Here is a 14,696-nt window from a genome sequence, read left to right as displayed (position 1 = left end):
ATAATGCATTAGTAAAAGTTTGAGAATCAGAATCTGAGCGACAGCTTAGATTAGTCATTTGTAAACAAATTTTACATAAAAATGAAAGCTTTGTGCATGAGTCAGTGTTAGACAGAGTTTGGAAATAATTGAATAAATATTGGAGAGCCGTAATCATTGAGGTCTTTTTTTGATAGAAATCCGGAAATTTTGACAATTCAACAAAACGTGAAAATGGGTTAATACGCACCTATATTAATTTATGATTGTAATTACATATACTTGTGTTTCTAATTTGATATAAAAATATTCTACATTTTTGTAACATCACGTTGTTATACATAACGATATTATAATTTTTTTTCTTTAAACTGTGTTAACATTGTTATCAAAAATATTCTCGTTGATATTTTAAAAAGAATGTTTACAGAACAATATTTCATCTCATTTGTCACCATATTTCATCTTACAATCATATCTGTAATTGTATTTACACAGAGCAAAAAGGCATCAGGTAGTCAGTAGTCACCTTGCAATTATTGACACCCTTGTTCAAAGTTCAAAGGGTAATCATGGGTGTGAATTTAGCACGTTGCACAAGATTAAAATACCTCGTTTTATCAACATCTGATGCAGAGGCACGTTTTTTTTTTTTGTAATTTATTACAACACAGGTTGCGCTAACGTTCGAAGAAAGGTATAAAGATATAATTCGATAATAGCACGCATTCAAAGATTATCGTATATAAGAAACAAAAATTAAGGGTTGAAATGCTATACTGACTCCTCTTTTGGAAAACTGGCCCAAATTGGCTTTTGACTGTGATATTATGTTTCTGAAAGTGCAGTGAATTTTCTACCATATAAATCATACTTGAATGTAGCGTTGAATTTCTTTGTAATTCAAATTCTATTTATTTAAAAAAAACTTGAATTGTTTGAATGTTATTGCATATTATTAGTACAGTGTTACGAGTCGTCAGTCTTTCTTGATGAGCGGAGGTGGAACTAGTTCTACTCCGTTGAAGTAAGGATGAGACAACGCCATTCTAGCTGTTATTCTTTTGCTGGGATCGTAGGTCAATAGTTTCTGTAAAATTGAAAGCAAAAAAACATTATCTGTTGTATAACTCCAGTTACGATTAGTACATCTGATTTATGTTCAAGCAAATCAGTAATGTAAAAAAAATTGTAAAAAATTCTTCTTTATCAAATAATTAGGTTACCGAGAGCAAGTCTTCAGCATCATTGTCAAATGATGGCACAACTTCGTTGAAACTCCGTGCATCCCATCGTGGGAACATTGACTTGTAGTCAGGAAGTTGCGAAACTCCAGGCCAAACAGTTTCGTCTGGAGTTCCCAAAGTACGAAATATTCTGAACAGTTGATCTATTTCTGAATCGCCAGGGAATAATGCTCGCCTTGTTGCCTACAGTTTTGGATTATATTAATGTGGAGGTTTCTAGACATTCCTTTCTTCTTCCAAATATTCATACCATACATCAACACAAGTTTGTGTTATTATACAAGTGATATACTCAGGACTAAATGAATGGTATTTGAAAAGAACTTTTTGACAATAATATTTCTACCATTTCTGCAAAAATACATCCTAAGCTCCAGACGTCAACTGCTGTTGAATAGAACTTAGTTCCGAGAAGAATCTCTGGAGCTCTGTACCACAGGGTTACAACTTCGTGTGTGAATGTTCGTACCGGAACTCCAAATGCTCTGGCAAGTCCGAAATCTGCCAATTTTATGTATCCCTCTTTATCTATTAGTAGATTTTGTGGTTTCAGATCCCTGTGCAAGACCCGATGAACGTGACAAAACGCAATGCCTTTCAATAATTGGTGTAAATAACTCTGAAATAGAATTACAACTTCAACCAGACTGAATAGTCTCATATCAAAACTGGAAGTCATTTGCAAAAAAACAGTATTGCACTAGATTAAAAAATAACGTACAATAAGAAAATTAGTAAATCTTTAGTACCTTTACAATACTGTGACTCAAACCAGCTTTGGTAGAATCTAATAACTTTTTCAAATCCTGTTGAAGAAATTCAAATACAAGGTAGAGCTTCTTTTCACAGTGAACAACATCCAACAACTGAACAACATTCGGGTGTGTAAGTTCCTTTAATAACGATATTTCTCGAATAGCTGTAGATGGTACACCTTCGCTTTCCCTAATATGGATTGAAATAATATTTCGCTATTAGAGTTGAAAATAGGAAAATTAAGTAATCAAATCATTGTAATCTCTACTAAATTCTGGTTATGCTTGTTCTGGTTTGTTGCAATTAATCTTTGCCACAAGTTGAAACAAAATCATAATCCATTATTTGTAAACGTGAACTCGTTTAGATGACACATCCTAATTATAGTTGGTAAGATATGTCGTATTTATTATTAAAGGCCAAACAATTTTTTATAATTATTATTGTATGAATTCAAGAGAGACGGTTAGTGAGTAAGATCCAGAAATAAAATTATAATACTTTGGAGAATTGCGAGTTATTGTAATGGTAACGAGGAAACAAACTATTACAAAGTAATTGAAAACAGGACAAGCAGTGAGACACATTTTCTTACACAAGAATCAAAACTACTCGAGCAACGACAGTCTTTTTTTATAAATGCACCAAGCATTAAACTTGAGTAAACTTACCCATTCAAATATCTAGTTTGAAATAAAATATGTTGCAAAGTTTAGATTTGATTGTGCGAATGATTCGTTTACACAAGTTTATAAAAAATTTGATGTAGTTGTTCGAGCTTGTTCTAAATTTTTTCCACTTGGCATAGTATGTAGCTCAAATGAAGCTTTGAAACAATCCATACGATGATAACAAGTAGTGACAAAACTAAACCAAGAATAGCATCAACTTGGAGCTTAGTATAATCTTACGTAGTTTTCACCGCGTTGGCAATAATTTTGCATAGAATCCAAATAAAGCAGAGAAATAAAACAGATAAGGGAACAGATATTCCAATTAAACTTTTGGATTGATTTACTGTGTACCTTAAGGTCACATTGAGAGTACTTTTTAGCAGTAAACAGAGTTTATTAATGAAGCTCCAGCCAGTTTTTGCACTTGCATAAGACTATTACCGTAATATTGGACTACATACGTGAGATCCTTACGCTGGATAGGATGGAACAAAAAGTTTAGTATTATCAGAATGAATATTGAAACAACGGGTTAAAAGACAAGTACAGCAGTGATACTCAACGATAAGTGAGTATGGATAGCTGATGCTAATGTGTACATTATACTGCCAATATGCGTTATATTCATAATAAACTAGTAAAGAGATCGTAGGGCTTAAATCAGATGCGTAGCGTGCAATGAGGTAAGCTGAATCATGTGGTGCTACGACAGTTACTAACACGTGGCCCCTGCAGATTCAGCTGCCCCCAACGCACAGGTTAGCAGGCGAGTTAGTTAAGTGTAAAAGCAAGCCCACTCAGTTACGTTATCAAGCTTCGCATGTTATCCTTCCTAAATAGTTTCAAAATTGTGTAAAATGAAGTTGATCGGTTATTCAAGATTGCAAGGCTGTGAATCGACGCTAGCGTCTTCATTGCTACATGGTTCTCGATTTTAGAGGAAACTGACGAAAAAAAATCTTTAATCACTTTCTATCTCAGCTTGACTGTTGACGAAACAAGAGACTGTAGTTGAAAGAAATTATCACATTGTTTTACATCGAATGTAAATCATAGCCGAGTTAGAAGCCGGGTACAGAATTTGTGTCTGTGTAAAGAAGGTAGATTTGTGAGAACGAAACGTGAGGATTAAACGTGAAAGAACGCGAGGCGCGTGCCTCTATGGGAGGTTATGAAAACACGTATATTCATCATGTGTAATTAATTAAATTATAATCTAGGAGCACCGAAAAATACGTAGAAATATTATAACGATATTGGTTAGATAACGGTAGTTTTATTTTATGTAATACCAAACGTACGTTTCGAGGCGAATTTTTTTAAGGGCTACCAGTTTCCCGGTAAGTTTGTCCTTAGCTTTGTATACAACGCCGTAAGTCCCTTCCCCTATTTTCTCGATCTTTACAAAGTTCTCCATGACGTTATGACGCTATACAATTCTTTTCAAGTTATACCGATTCTCTTTTGCAATTTGACTATATTCAATAGCCAATCGGCACTTCATTTCCCGATATTTTAACGAGGAATGAATTCACTCGAGCGATGCACACTATGGTCGTCGGAATTGATACAGCTCCGATCACTTTTTAGTTTTCGTATATTTCACCCGGCCCGAGTCTCGCCCGCGATAAAACCCATACGTATGTATGGGTCTCTGACCTTTGCATGTATGCATGTCGATTGAGGGGCAGCTTCGTCCCCCAAACTTGAAGCCATGTATGTTTTACATACCTTTAGGTCTATGTCCTATGGTCAGATGGCGGTGGAACTTGATAAATATAACTCGGGTCCAGAACGGACGCATTTTCATCGATTGTCACATTTCTATTACGGTGAGGAGAGCTTTTGATTTTTCCTGAAATTTGAAACTATAAATCTCTCGCTGCATAGATGTTTGATAAGAAAAATAGATGAGAATTTTTTTTTGTTCACTTTCAATCAACGCTGACTGCTTCATCCTTCGATGAAAATTTATCTTCTAGGCAATCGCGTTTCTCTTTCTTTTATCAGAGTATCTGGCTGATTGTGAACGTACAAATACGTAATCAAAAACGGAATAATTATGTATAGCCTAACGCATGCAATTGTTTCCTCAGAGGCTTACCTTTTACCGTTAATTCCGACGACTGATGAACAGACGTCAACTCAAACATAGTTTATGATTCAAATTACGCGCGAGAGATTTTATTTTTTTTGATTGGCTCAGCGTGCATTACGTAATTTAAAATGGTGGATACATGACCTTCGGTGCTGCTCGTGGCAGAAATAGCAACTCGATGGTATTATGAAAATAACACGAGATAGTGACTTTATGATACTATTTTCCGCCTAACAATAAAATGTATAGTTGAATGAATGTTTGGAGCAACAATGCGGATACCACATTACAATCATACTTTTGTACCTACTTCGTTGAGCTGTATTTGATTCACGAAGGTTTTTCTTGCGTTCTCTTGTTTGTAAATAAACACGCACCAGCTACGTTCGGTATTTAGATGTGATTACACGATTACCTTGAAACGCGTCGCAAGGAGATCGACGAAGCGCAATGAAACGTCGCGTTTTGAGGTAATATATCGAAGAATCAGATGTAAATACATACCTATATAGGTACGCAACGCACTATAAGTAAGCCGGTTATTTTCTTGTGACAAATTGGAGCTATGTGTCGGCCATGTTGCTTGAAGACAATTTTTTTAAATGTCGCGGAAAATTCAAATGCTTGGAGAAAAAATTTTATGACAATGTGTGGAAATTGATTCAAAATCAGATAGTATTTGAAGAATTTCCGATTTGGAACATTTTACTAAAGTTTTAATCGTACGTAGTATGAAATTTGCGTAGAAATAATAGCGAATATGAAATGTGGATGATAACTACGAGTACAATTATCTTAATAAATCGTACTACAAGCTGCTGTATAAATAACCACTAAATCATGTAATTTTGTTCAGATTTGTAGATTTCATTTATGATTGACCAGGAGCTTCGCCTCTGCGCACTTCGCACCTCACTCTTTTGTGCTCGCTGTGACTCAACATGTTCTAGCCTTCGGGGTGACACAATAATCTTCTGTGTTTTTACCACATTTTTCTAATGTGCTGTTTTCAACTATCTTGAGGGTGAGTAATCTTATTAACTAACGATATTGGAAATTGCGGTACAGATACGTATGTACAATTTATTGTAATACGTGCAAGCTCTTTTTTGATTTTACTGCTGTCTGTTTTGACGGGATTGCGACAGTGAATTTTTTCTACGAAAGCGAGGATGATTGTCAAATTGAACGCATCCTACAATCATTTGTCAGTATGTACGACGTACCGGCTATCTTGTACAAATAATTGAATTTGCATACACGACTTACTTCATATGCTCCACTCGGCTCATATTCATGTGTTGTTGATTCAAAAATCATTTTGTACGATAAATAAGGCCAGTAAATATTTCACATAGATATTTAATTTCATAGTTTAATTACTTCTAAGATCTTATTACATGAGAAGCGTTTGAAACAATTGCGATATTTAATTTTTATAGTTACAAATGACTACCTAGTAACTACATTTACGTAGTATGGTATACTTAGATATAAGATTTAACATAGGCTTGGTTTGAACTACAGCGTTTTTCCTTCATGTAATAGTCTTCATGCCTATAATCATCTAACAACAAATGCGTTTTCTGTAAATTACAAATATGTAGATGTTATGTATAGTTGCGTTCAATTTACCATTCCGGAAATGATTTTCATCATTTGGGAAGATCTTTGACGGACGGAGTTCGTAATTTATTGTAAAACAAATAACAGACCTGTGAATTGCTGGTCAGCAAGTCACAGCTGTTGAAGTTTACGATGCCCTTATATTCATTATACGTGTTTACTGAAATTCAGTCAAACATTAGGATAACGAAGGTACATATGATAGCTATTTTTTTAGTAATTCAAACGTTACTGAAAATGAAATGATGTCAATCCAAGTTTACATAAACAATCATTATCGTTCTGTTTCGAGTTCAGTCGTCATAGTTGTAGTTAATCGCACTTTGAATTTTTCCCTTCCAATTTACCATACAGAACAGTTACAAAGCAGTGAATTTTTTTGCGAATTGATCTTTAGTTTAGTTTTTCAAATGCTAGTATTTTCTACAGCGAGCCTAACTTCTTTCGTACACAACATACTTGCGCACGTTATAAGCTCGACGTAAAAAGGCAAAGTGAAATTGAAATTACATAATTTTATCGATCTAAAGAGTAATAGTGACTCGTTATAACTTATATTTAATAGATAAATAATCAAGGTATGAATTACGTAATTTCCTTCAAGACTGCCCGATACCGTAAGTGATTTTTCACCACGTCTTGATGTCTTATCCATATTATTATGTTTCATCGATCATCTGTGTAAAAATTGTTCCACAAGTTACCTGTATGTTCAGAACTTATTTGCAGTAACAAACTAGGTATTTTTTTTTTACGGAATATCTCCACCGGGACAAATGTCAAACCAGAATCATGGCAAATATTTGACAATTTTCATTTACTGGGCCACTCCGGTTCGAGATGGCGGGATGGGTGCATCGACCAATTTTGGCAATGCAATTTTTGAATCTGAAGCTGGCGTGGCGATAACCGGATCGTGGGAACCCAGTTCCGGCAACATACTTGAGACTATTTTTGGCAGTCTGAACTCCTTTGAAGAAGAGTTGCTCAGTTTTTCGTTTGCATCCTCAGTGTTGTTCAGCGGCAAACTGTTCGGCGGAGACGATCTTTCCTTTCTTGGTGTTACTTTACCCACAGGTGATGTTGGGCTGTTCTTAGCGGGTGATTTCTTTCCTGGGCTTTTTTGACGCTCCTCATTCGGAGACTTCTTCAATGGGCTTTTGAGACGCGGTGTCGACGGCTTATTCTCAGCGTCTGGTGTCTTTTGGGCTCCAGTTTCGTGTCTAGGAGTCGAAGGTCTCTTTTCTTCCGGAGTCTTTGGCTTCTTTTCTTCCGGAGTCTTCGGCCTTTTCTCTTCCGGAGTCTTTGGCCTTCTCTCTTCTGGTGTCTTCGGTCGCTTCTCTGTCGGTGATTTGGGACTCCTTTTTGTCTCGATCTGTCTCACATCCTCGCTCTCGGCGATCGTTACCTTCTTAGAATGTTCCGGTGTTTTTGATCTATCCGGCGTCTTTACCAGGCTGGATTTTCGCGATTGAGGAAATGCTTTCTTCTCTTCTACAGGCGTTGTTGTTGGTGGAACTGGCACTTGTTCAGATCGAGATTTCGGTCTAGCAGGGATCGTAGACTCTGTAGTAGCAACTGGATTTATCGGATTAGCTTCTTGAGACGAAGGTGTCGAACTGTCCTCTGCGTGAGAAAGTTTCTTCGTCTTCCTAGCTGAAGATGGCGAGGTAACGTTGAGTGCAACATTGGCTTTGCCCTCCTGCAGGAATTGAAAATTCTATTAGTCAGTATAACATCGTAAACTGGGGGGGGGGGGGGGGGGGATAGAAATTCATTACTGTCTGTAATATGCATTAAGAGTTTGACAAAACAGCTAGATGTGAAAAATATGTCATCGGTAGCACTCGTGTAAAAAGTTCAAGTTACGTTTTCACACCTGATTAACAAACTCGTTTCTTTGTTGCAATAGACTTCCGATTCTTTATTAATCATAACTCAAAGCGTATTTTATTTAAACGACTATCGTTTTGAATAGTTGCGATTATCGTTAGTCCACGTTAGATCGAGTATGACGAGCTGGTGCAAACTGACCTTGCTGGCGAACGCCGCGTGGAGGCAATGGGTGATGCGTGTTGATGTTGCAGAGACCGGTATGTGCCGTACAGAAGGTGAGAAGTGTAGTGCTATACCAACGAACACTACCAAGACCTACACTACAACAGCAGACTTCGAAATGTTAAGATCCTCGAGATCAACAGAAATGCGAGAAAAGCGATAATCATACTTTGAAGTACACGGTTCATGATGGTTTCTATTCCACTTGGTAAAAAATTTTAGGAAATAATTTTTATCCTTGTAAAAAAGGAAAGAAAAGAACTGAAAATTTTATCTCAGATTTCGATAGCTCTTGCAGTCAAATGGGATAAATGGAACCCTTGGACTGAGAAAAATTTCATTTTTTGTAGTAACTAAAAAAAATCAGTAAAACAACAGTAAGTATCGTTAAAAAAGACACTGTTTAAATATTGTTGGAATTACGAAAAACGAGGTACGCGTAACCATTTTGCGCTATTGTCGATCCTTTTTGGCAATTGCAACGGAAAATCAGTCTGTTCGGTTTACGGTACTTTTTTTAGTTAAACACGGCTTTAACGTCAATTTACTGTTGCACAAGCATTAAATTTTCGCAACAGTTGCAAGAAAATATAGCAACAGCGATCGTAATGAGAAAGAATAGTAACGGATACTAGACTTTCTGGCAACAGCTGCAAAATTAATTTTCGTTTCCTACCTAGAACTATATTTTTTGATTGTGGTAAAAAACGAAAATAGTCAAGGACTGAGCGGTAACCGGAAATAAAAATTTCTCTCAGTATGTACAATAATATGAGTACTGTACGGTAGCTATTGAATGGAGAACGAAGAAGAGGTACTTAGCCGTCATTAATACTTACGGTGGTAATTGGGTGCAGTAAAAAGTGCGATAATGAATTTGAAAACAAAAATATTATTACAATTAGTTTCTAGTAGGTAAATTAAAATAATAGATATACATTGGGTGATTGTTACATTTTACATAACAATGTTCATATTATGTGGTAACTTAAATAAAATTTAATCGATATTTTAGTATGTCTTTAAATTAATATGTCGAATAATAGTTGATTCGACTACATAAACAACGTATAAGCGGTACAGTGTTACATTATCAGCAGAGTATGATTGCGCTTAATTTATAGGCAACGAGATTGGGATCGCATTTACGCGAGTGGTTTATAGGTGTACAATTTGTGGGTAATTTCGTTTCTACGGTGGATGGTATGATAGAAAAATCACTCTTGAGACATTCTAAATGCAATTATTTTCATCAAGTGGTGTATACAAGGACTGTGCAAAATTAAATTAGACACAACGGATGTTACAACGATCGACACATCTCACCGTGAAAATTCAGTACGTAGATATATATTCTCTATACCTAAGGGCACGCCATTCATGCAACGCGATGGTTTATCTTTCAATATGTTTCGTTCCTTACTTTCTCACCGAGTTATTTACACTAATAAAACTTTTCCACTTTCTCTAGTACTTTTTATCTTCGCTCATCACGATTCACCGACAACAAACTTTGCGTCGTATATACGCACTGGACTGACTCTGTCTAGCCTATATTCAATTTAGTCTCAAAATCTCAAGGACCGTTTACACCTCCACGTTTATAAATCGATAAATATTTCTTCAACATCAATAAATAACTGTGTGTGATATTAAACAAATCAAGATAACTCTGCTTATTGATGATACGAATGGAGTGTGCCCAGCATTGAGTCGTGCGCAGTGTTCGTACTTTTGAAATTATAATTAAAACTGAAAAAGTGTTATACTGTTACTGTCTCAAATGAACTCGATCGAATAAGCAACGCTGCAAAGTGCGAGGAGAGTTTACGGATAAAAACCCTGTACTGCCTACGTATCAGTGTAGTAGATTACGTCGTTTAATGCGTGTGTGACATTGGCAGTATAACATTGGCCTGTACCTACGGCATATTTACGTAAGTACAGATCGGAAGGTGTATGTGTCTTATAATTTAGAAATCAAGATATCTACCATAGAGTAATTTTCATTCAACGTGCTTATACTGGTATTAATTAATCAATACACCGCAACAGCGGCACATAAACTTGTCAAGTGATATATCAACATTTATCAAACGTATATCAAAGCAAGGAAGAATTATTCGCAATATTCGGGGATTCGCTTAAGATTCTCGTTTTACCACAGAATTGCAAACTTCGGAAACTTGACTTTGAAAATTGATGTGACAGATAATTTAATTCTGCCTTATTACTCGTCACGAGTCATCGACTGACAACGCGTTCGTTTCTACATTGCGAATGACTTTTCCAAAGGTAAAATGGACCACGTATCATGCTACACACAAAGTTAGCATGGGTATTAGTATAGCAGTATTTTTGAAAAATGACTGCTATTGCTTTGCTTTTGTTTTTTTCTTTGTTTTTTTTTTCATTAATTATTTCTTCATCTCCGTTCGTGGTACGAGTTGTCTTAGACGGGTAGCTGTTAAGATTAACTTATTAGTACTTAATCAGAGTTGTTATAGATGGTATATGTGGTAATTTTTGTTTTTAGTTGTTGAGACTGGTACGCTGACATCACTGCAGGCAGGCAGGGAAGTGTTAGATGCGATCACCCAGCCAACTCGCTCTTAGACCCATATCAAGTCCGACTAATATTCTCCTCCCTAAACTCTCTCTGGAATTGGAATCTCACCCTTCCAAATCGAGATAACGTTCATTGAAACGGCCAAAGAATTAAGACCGTCTTTTGATGCTCAATTCAAATTTCAGAGGCCACAGTATTTTCAGGACCCAAAGTCTAAAGTGCTGATAGTCTAGTCCGGAAGGAATCGATCGTGTGAATTGATTATTTTTTCTTTTTCTTTTTTTTTTTTTGTTCTTTGCTAGTACTTATATGGACTGTAATAATTGGCCTTGGAGATATTTGAGTACAGAAAATAAAAGGCTAGCTAGCTCTTTTCATCGTTTAGTATAACGGAGATGGGGCTAAGAGGGTGGCTTAACACTCCTGGTTCAGGTTCTCGTCGGAAGTCGGAAGACCATTTCTGCCTTCGTTGATCGTGCCGGATGGGACGGGGCTCTGTGACACACAACACACTTTCTAGCCAAACTACAAGTAGCAATTTAAAGAAGCCTTATAGAGCATCGTTACCCTATCCTTACGCCTCGTTATGATAACGACAATATGTTCGTGTTTGCCGCACATAACTGACGTATTGAATGAAAAGCGGACGAACGATAAGGTGATTGCCTTGAATTTTTTTTTGGCCGCTTTATTTGATATGAAAGATAGTGATCTATGGACTTTAGATTGTTATCAACGTACAGTAAGTAAAATACTTTGTACTATTTCGTTACAAAGAGAAAGATGATGCATGGTTTTATGGAGGTCTTAATCGGTCATAACGACTGATCTATCCGTTTCAGACACGTTTTTCTCAATTACTGAGCATGGTAAAGTTTGGCCTATGATCGCTTCCAGGTGATGACAATTCGGCTCCTATCAATACCAATATAGATACGACTGAAATGAAAATAAATGAAGAGTGTAATGAATGAAATGAACACAGTGAAAAGAGAAGTGAAGGAAACGAATCGGTGGAGGAATGAATGGATAAGGGTTATTCCGCGTCAACCGGATCAGTCATCTCTCAGATATTTTTTTAATTTGGCATGTGGATTGTGTAGGGGGAGTTAGATTTTTGTGCCAAAGCGCGGATCTCATAATGCAAAATTCAATTTTTTATTAACAATAACAAATTAGACTCCCATTTTTTTCAAAAATTCATAACTTTGGCAAAAAATTAGATACAATATATTTTTTTTTTTCAAATTACGCGGAAAGCTCCATAGAATTTAAAATAAAATACGAAATGGTAAAAAAAAGTTGTTATCAATTGTTTATTTAACAATTAATTTTTCAAAGATTTTTAAAACAGTGACTGACACCATCAAAAAAATTTTTTAAAATTCTGACATGTTCCTTGAACTGTACTACAACCTGTGAATTAATTCCAGAGGGGTGTTTTTCTTCGTTTTCGAGTAAAAAATCATTAAAGGTGTCGATGCGCATGAAATTGCGGCGCGCCGAGTCTCTACGTAATGGCGGGCGGCCGGTTGCCGTCCACCGCTACCCCGCGGCGGCGTCGCAGCGTTATTTTAGAGTCATTTTCACGATGTAGGACATGATTCGAGAATCTGAAAAAAATACTGTACCTTCACAAGGCCTGCTCAAAGCGATAAGTGAAGTTTCAGGAATGTGTTTTTCACCGTTTTTTTATTACAGAGATTCAAAATAACGGTTACACACCATGAGAGTGCACATAAATGATAATAATTACATAACTTGCTACTTATTTTAAAATAAAAACACATTCTTCAAACTTCACTTATCGCTTTGAGCAAGCCTTGTGAAGGTACAGTATTTTTTTCAGATTCTCCAATCATGTCCTACATCGTGAAAATGACTCTAAAATAACGCTGCGACGCCACCGCGGGGTAGCGGTGGACGGCAACCGGCCGCCCGCCATTACGTAGAGACTCGGCGCGCCGCAATTTCATGCGCATCGACACCTTTAATGATTTTTTACTCGAAAACGAAGAAAAACACCCCTCTGGAATTAATTCACAGGTTGTAGTACAGTTCAAGGAACATGTCAGAATTTTAAAAAAATTTTTTGATCGTGTCAGTCACTGTTTTAAAAATCTTTGAAAAATTAATTGTTAAATAAACAATTGATAACAACTTTTTTTTACCATTTCGTATTTTATTTTAAATTCTATGGAGCTTTCCGCGTAATTTGAAAAAAAAAAATATATTGTATCTAATTTTTTGCCAAAGTTATGAATTTTTGAAAAAAATGGGAGTCTAATTTGTTATTGTTAATAAAAAATTGAATTTTGCATTATGAGATCCGCGCTTTGGCACAAAAATCTAACTCCCCCTACACAATCCACATGCCAAATTAAAAAAATATCTGAGAGATGACTGATCCGGTTGACGCGGAATAGCCCATAAATGAAACGATTGAACTTGTTTAAATGAACAAACAGCAACTGCATGTGATAAAATACCGAGCGTGCAGTAAGCTTCGAGGCGCGGATTAAATCGAGAACGGAGAATGAATTCTAAACATGTAAATTTTTTTAAAGAAAAAGCAATTGAAATGATCGAAATGACCTATTCATTCATCGTGGCCACATCTCTGTGTTTCGTCGATACAGCATTTAGGAGATCTGTTATTTTCCATTCTTGATTTGCACCTTACACTAATACGACAAGTGACATGCAACAATACTTAGATATAGATACGTTTTGGTGAGATTTTATAAAAATTGTTAAACAGGCAGTACTGTCAACAGTACGATTGTTTAAAAAAAAAAAAATCAAAAGACCCGAATCGATATATTTCGAAGCTAGCCAATCGTTCGACGATATCATTTACCGAGATAAACTGTTCATCTATAAATGATAATTGTAACAATGTCAACGGTTTCGAAATAATTTCCTTCCGTTATCTCACAAGGTATTTGACCAATGTAAAAAGGGCACTAGGCTATTGGCGAAACGCCATGTAGTCGATGAAAAGGCTAAGTTTAAGTTTACCTGGGACCCGCTGCCGCTTAAACTTTCCACATTGGAACTTGTCTGTCGAAGGTAGTCCTTGTCATTGAAAATCTTCTTATCCCCTCCACCAGGCTTATGTTTCACATTATCCAACGAGTGCACCTTGCTCTCAGCCTTAACTTCAATTTTCACCGTCTCGATCTGATGGCAAAAAACATAAATTGTTTGAACCGCTATTCTTGATAAAAATAAAAAAAAAAAATAATTTCCGGTCAATTATAAGGGTGCGCAGAAGTATGCAGTCGACTTTTTTTCCAATTCGTTCCATGGTTAGGATAATCGCTACGAATTGTATTGGCTGTGTCTGCATTGGGTCGAGGAAACGATACGCTGCTGATAAATAGATAGATGTTGGTACAGAAATAGGTCGCGAAGAATGAATTCAGGATTTGGGTGATGAAAAATACTCTGTATTATTTTTTGAAAAAGAATAGTTTACAGATATATAAGGGGATTACAACAGTTTTCGTCATCTCTAACGCAACACATGATGCAGTCGATCAGTTTAGTTAACAGGTTAATAACAATTAAGTAAACAACAATAAGTGGACAATGTTATAGGCGAAAGAATTGCGAAATTAGATTTATTTATATTCTGTTTAATTTTATACCTCCATGCACGATCATGCGTTCTCTATTTAATAGTT

General features: G+C 36.1%; 2 protein-coding genes and 1 long non-coding RNA gene across 5 annotated transcripts in view; 1 reads left to right on the top strand and 2 right to left on the bottom strand.

Moving 5' to 3' along the window:
* Positions 1–556: 556 nt before the first annotated feature.
* Positions 557–4,352, bottom strand: LOC124305642 (cyclin-dependent kinase 2-like). Its single transcript, XM_046765240.1, has 5 exons — positions 3,958–4,352; positions 1,976–2,171; positions 1,573–1,845; positions 1,206–1,409; positions 557–1,069 (listed from the first exon to the last, which is right to left on the bottom strand). The coding sequence occupies exons 1-5, from the start codon at positions 4,071–4,073 to the stop codon at positions 959–961; spliced, it is 900 nt and encodes a 299-aa protein (XP_046621196.1). The 5' UTR covers positions 4,074–4,352; the 3' UTR covers positions 557–958.
* Positions 4,353–4,873: 521 nt separating this feature from the next.
* The window catches only part of LOC124305657 (uncharacterized), a 34,277-nt gene continuing 24,454 nt past the window's right edge, over positions 4,874–14,696 (top strand). The window contains exons 1-2 of the long non-coding RNA XR_006908410.1: positions 4,874–5,224; positions 5,611–5,778. This is a non-coding gene — a long non-coding RNA (uncharacterized LOC124305657). The remainder of the gene's footprint in view (positions 5,225–5,610; positions 5,779–14,696) is intronic.
* LOC124305571 (microtubule-associated protein tau) overlaps positions 6,101–14,696 on the bottom strand; it is a 59,942-nt gene continuing 51,346 nt past the window's right edge. For all 3 annotated transcript variants that reach the window (XM_046765150.1, XM_046765156.1, XM_046765154.1), the window contains 2 exons: positions 14,029–14,190; positions 6,101–8,082 (listed from right to left, as the gene is read on the bottom strand). In XM_046765150.1, the coding sequence (XP_046621106.1) occupies positions 7,198–8,082; positions 14,029–14,190 (1,047 nt within the window). In that variant the 3' untranslated portion in view covers positions 6,101–7,197. The remainder of the gene's footprint in view (positions 8,083–14,028; positions 14,191–14,696) is intronic.

Source organism: Neodiprion virginianus, chromosome 1 (genome assembly GCF_021901495.1).
Source record: "Neodiprion virginianus isolate iyNeoVirg1 chromosome 1, iyNeoVirg1.1, whole genome shotgun sequence".
Taxonomy (NCBI): Eukaryota; Metazoa; Arthropoda; class Insecta; order Hymenoptera; family Diprionidae; genus Neodiprion; species Neodiprion virginianus.
Note: the sequence above shows the minus strand (reverse complement) of the source record. Positions and strands in the feature narration are given on the sequence as shown.

Bases quoted from the DNA above. Each gene is read 5' to 3' on its own strand.
- LOC124305642 (XM_046765240.1), bottom strand. From the start codon at position 4,073: ATGGAGAACTTTGTAAAGATCGAGAAAATAGGGGAAGGGACTTACGGC. The intron at 2,172-3,957 runs GTACGTTTGGTA...AATCCATATTAG, and splicing joins AAAAAAATTCGCCTCGAAAC to GGAAAGCGAAGGTGTACCAT. The intron at 1,846-1,975 runs GTACTAAAGATT...ATTCTATTTCAG, and splicing joins TGAGTCACAGTATTGTAAAG to AGTTATTTACACCAATTATT.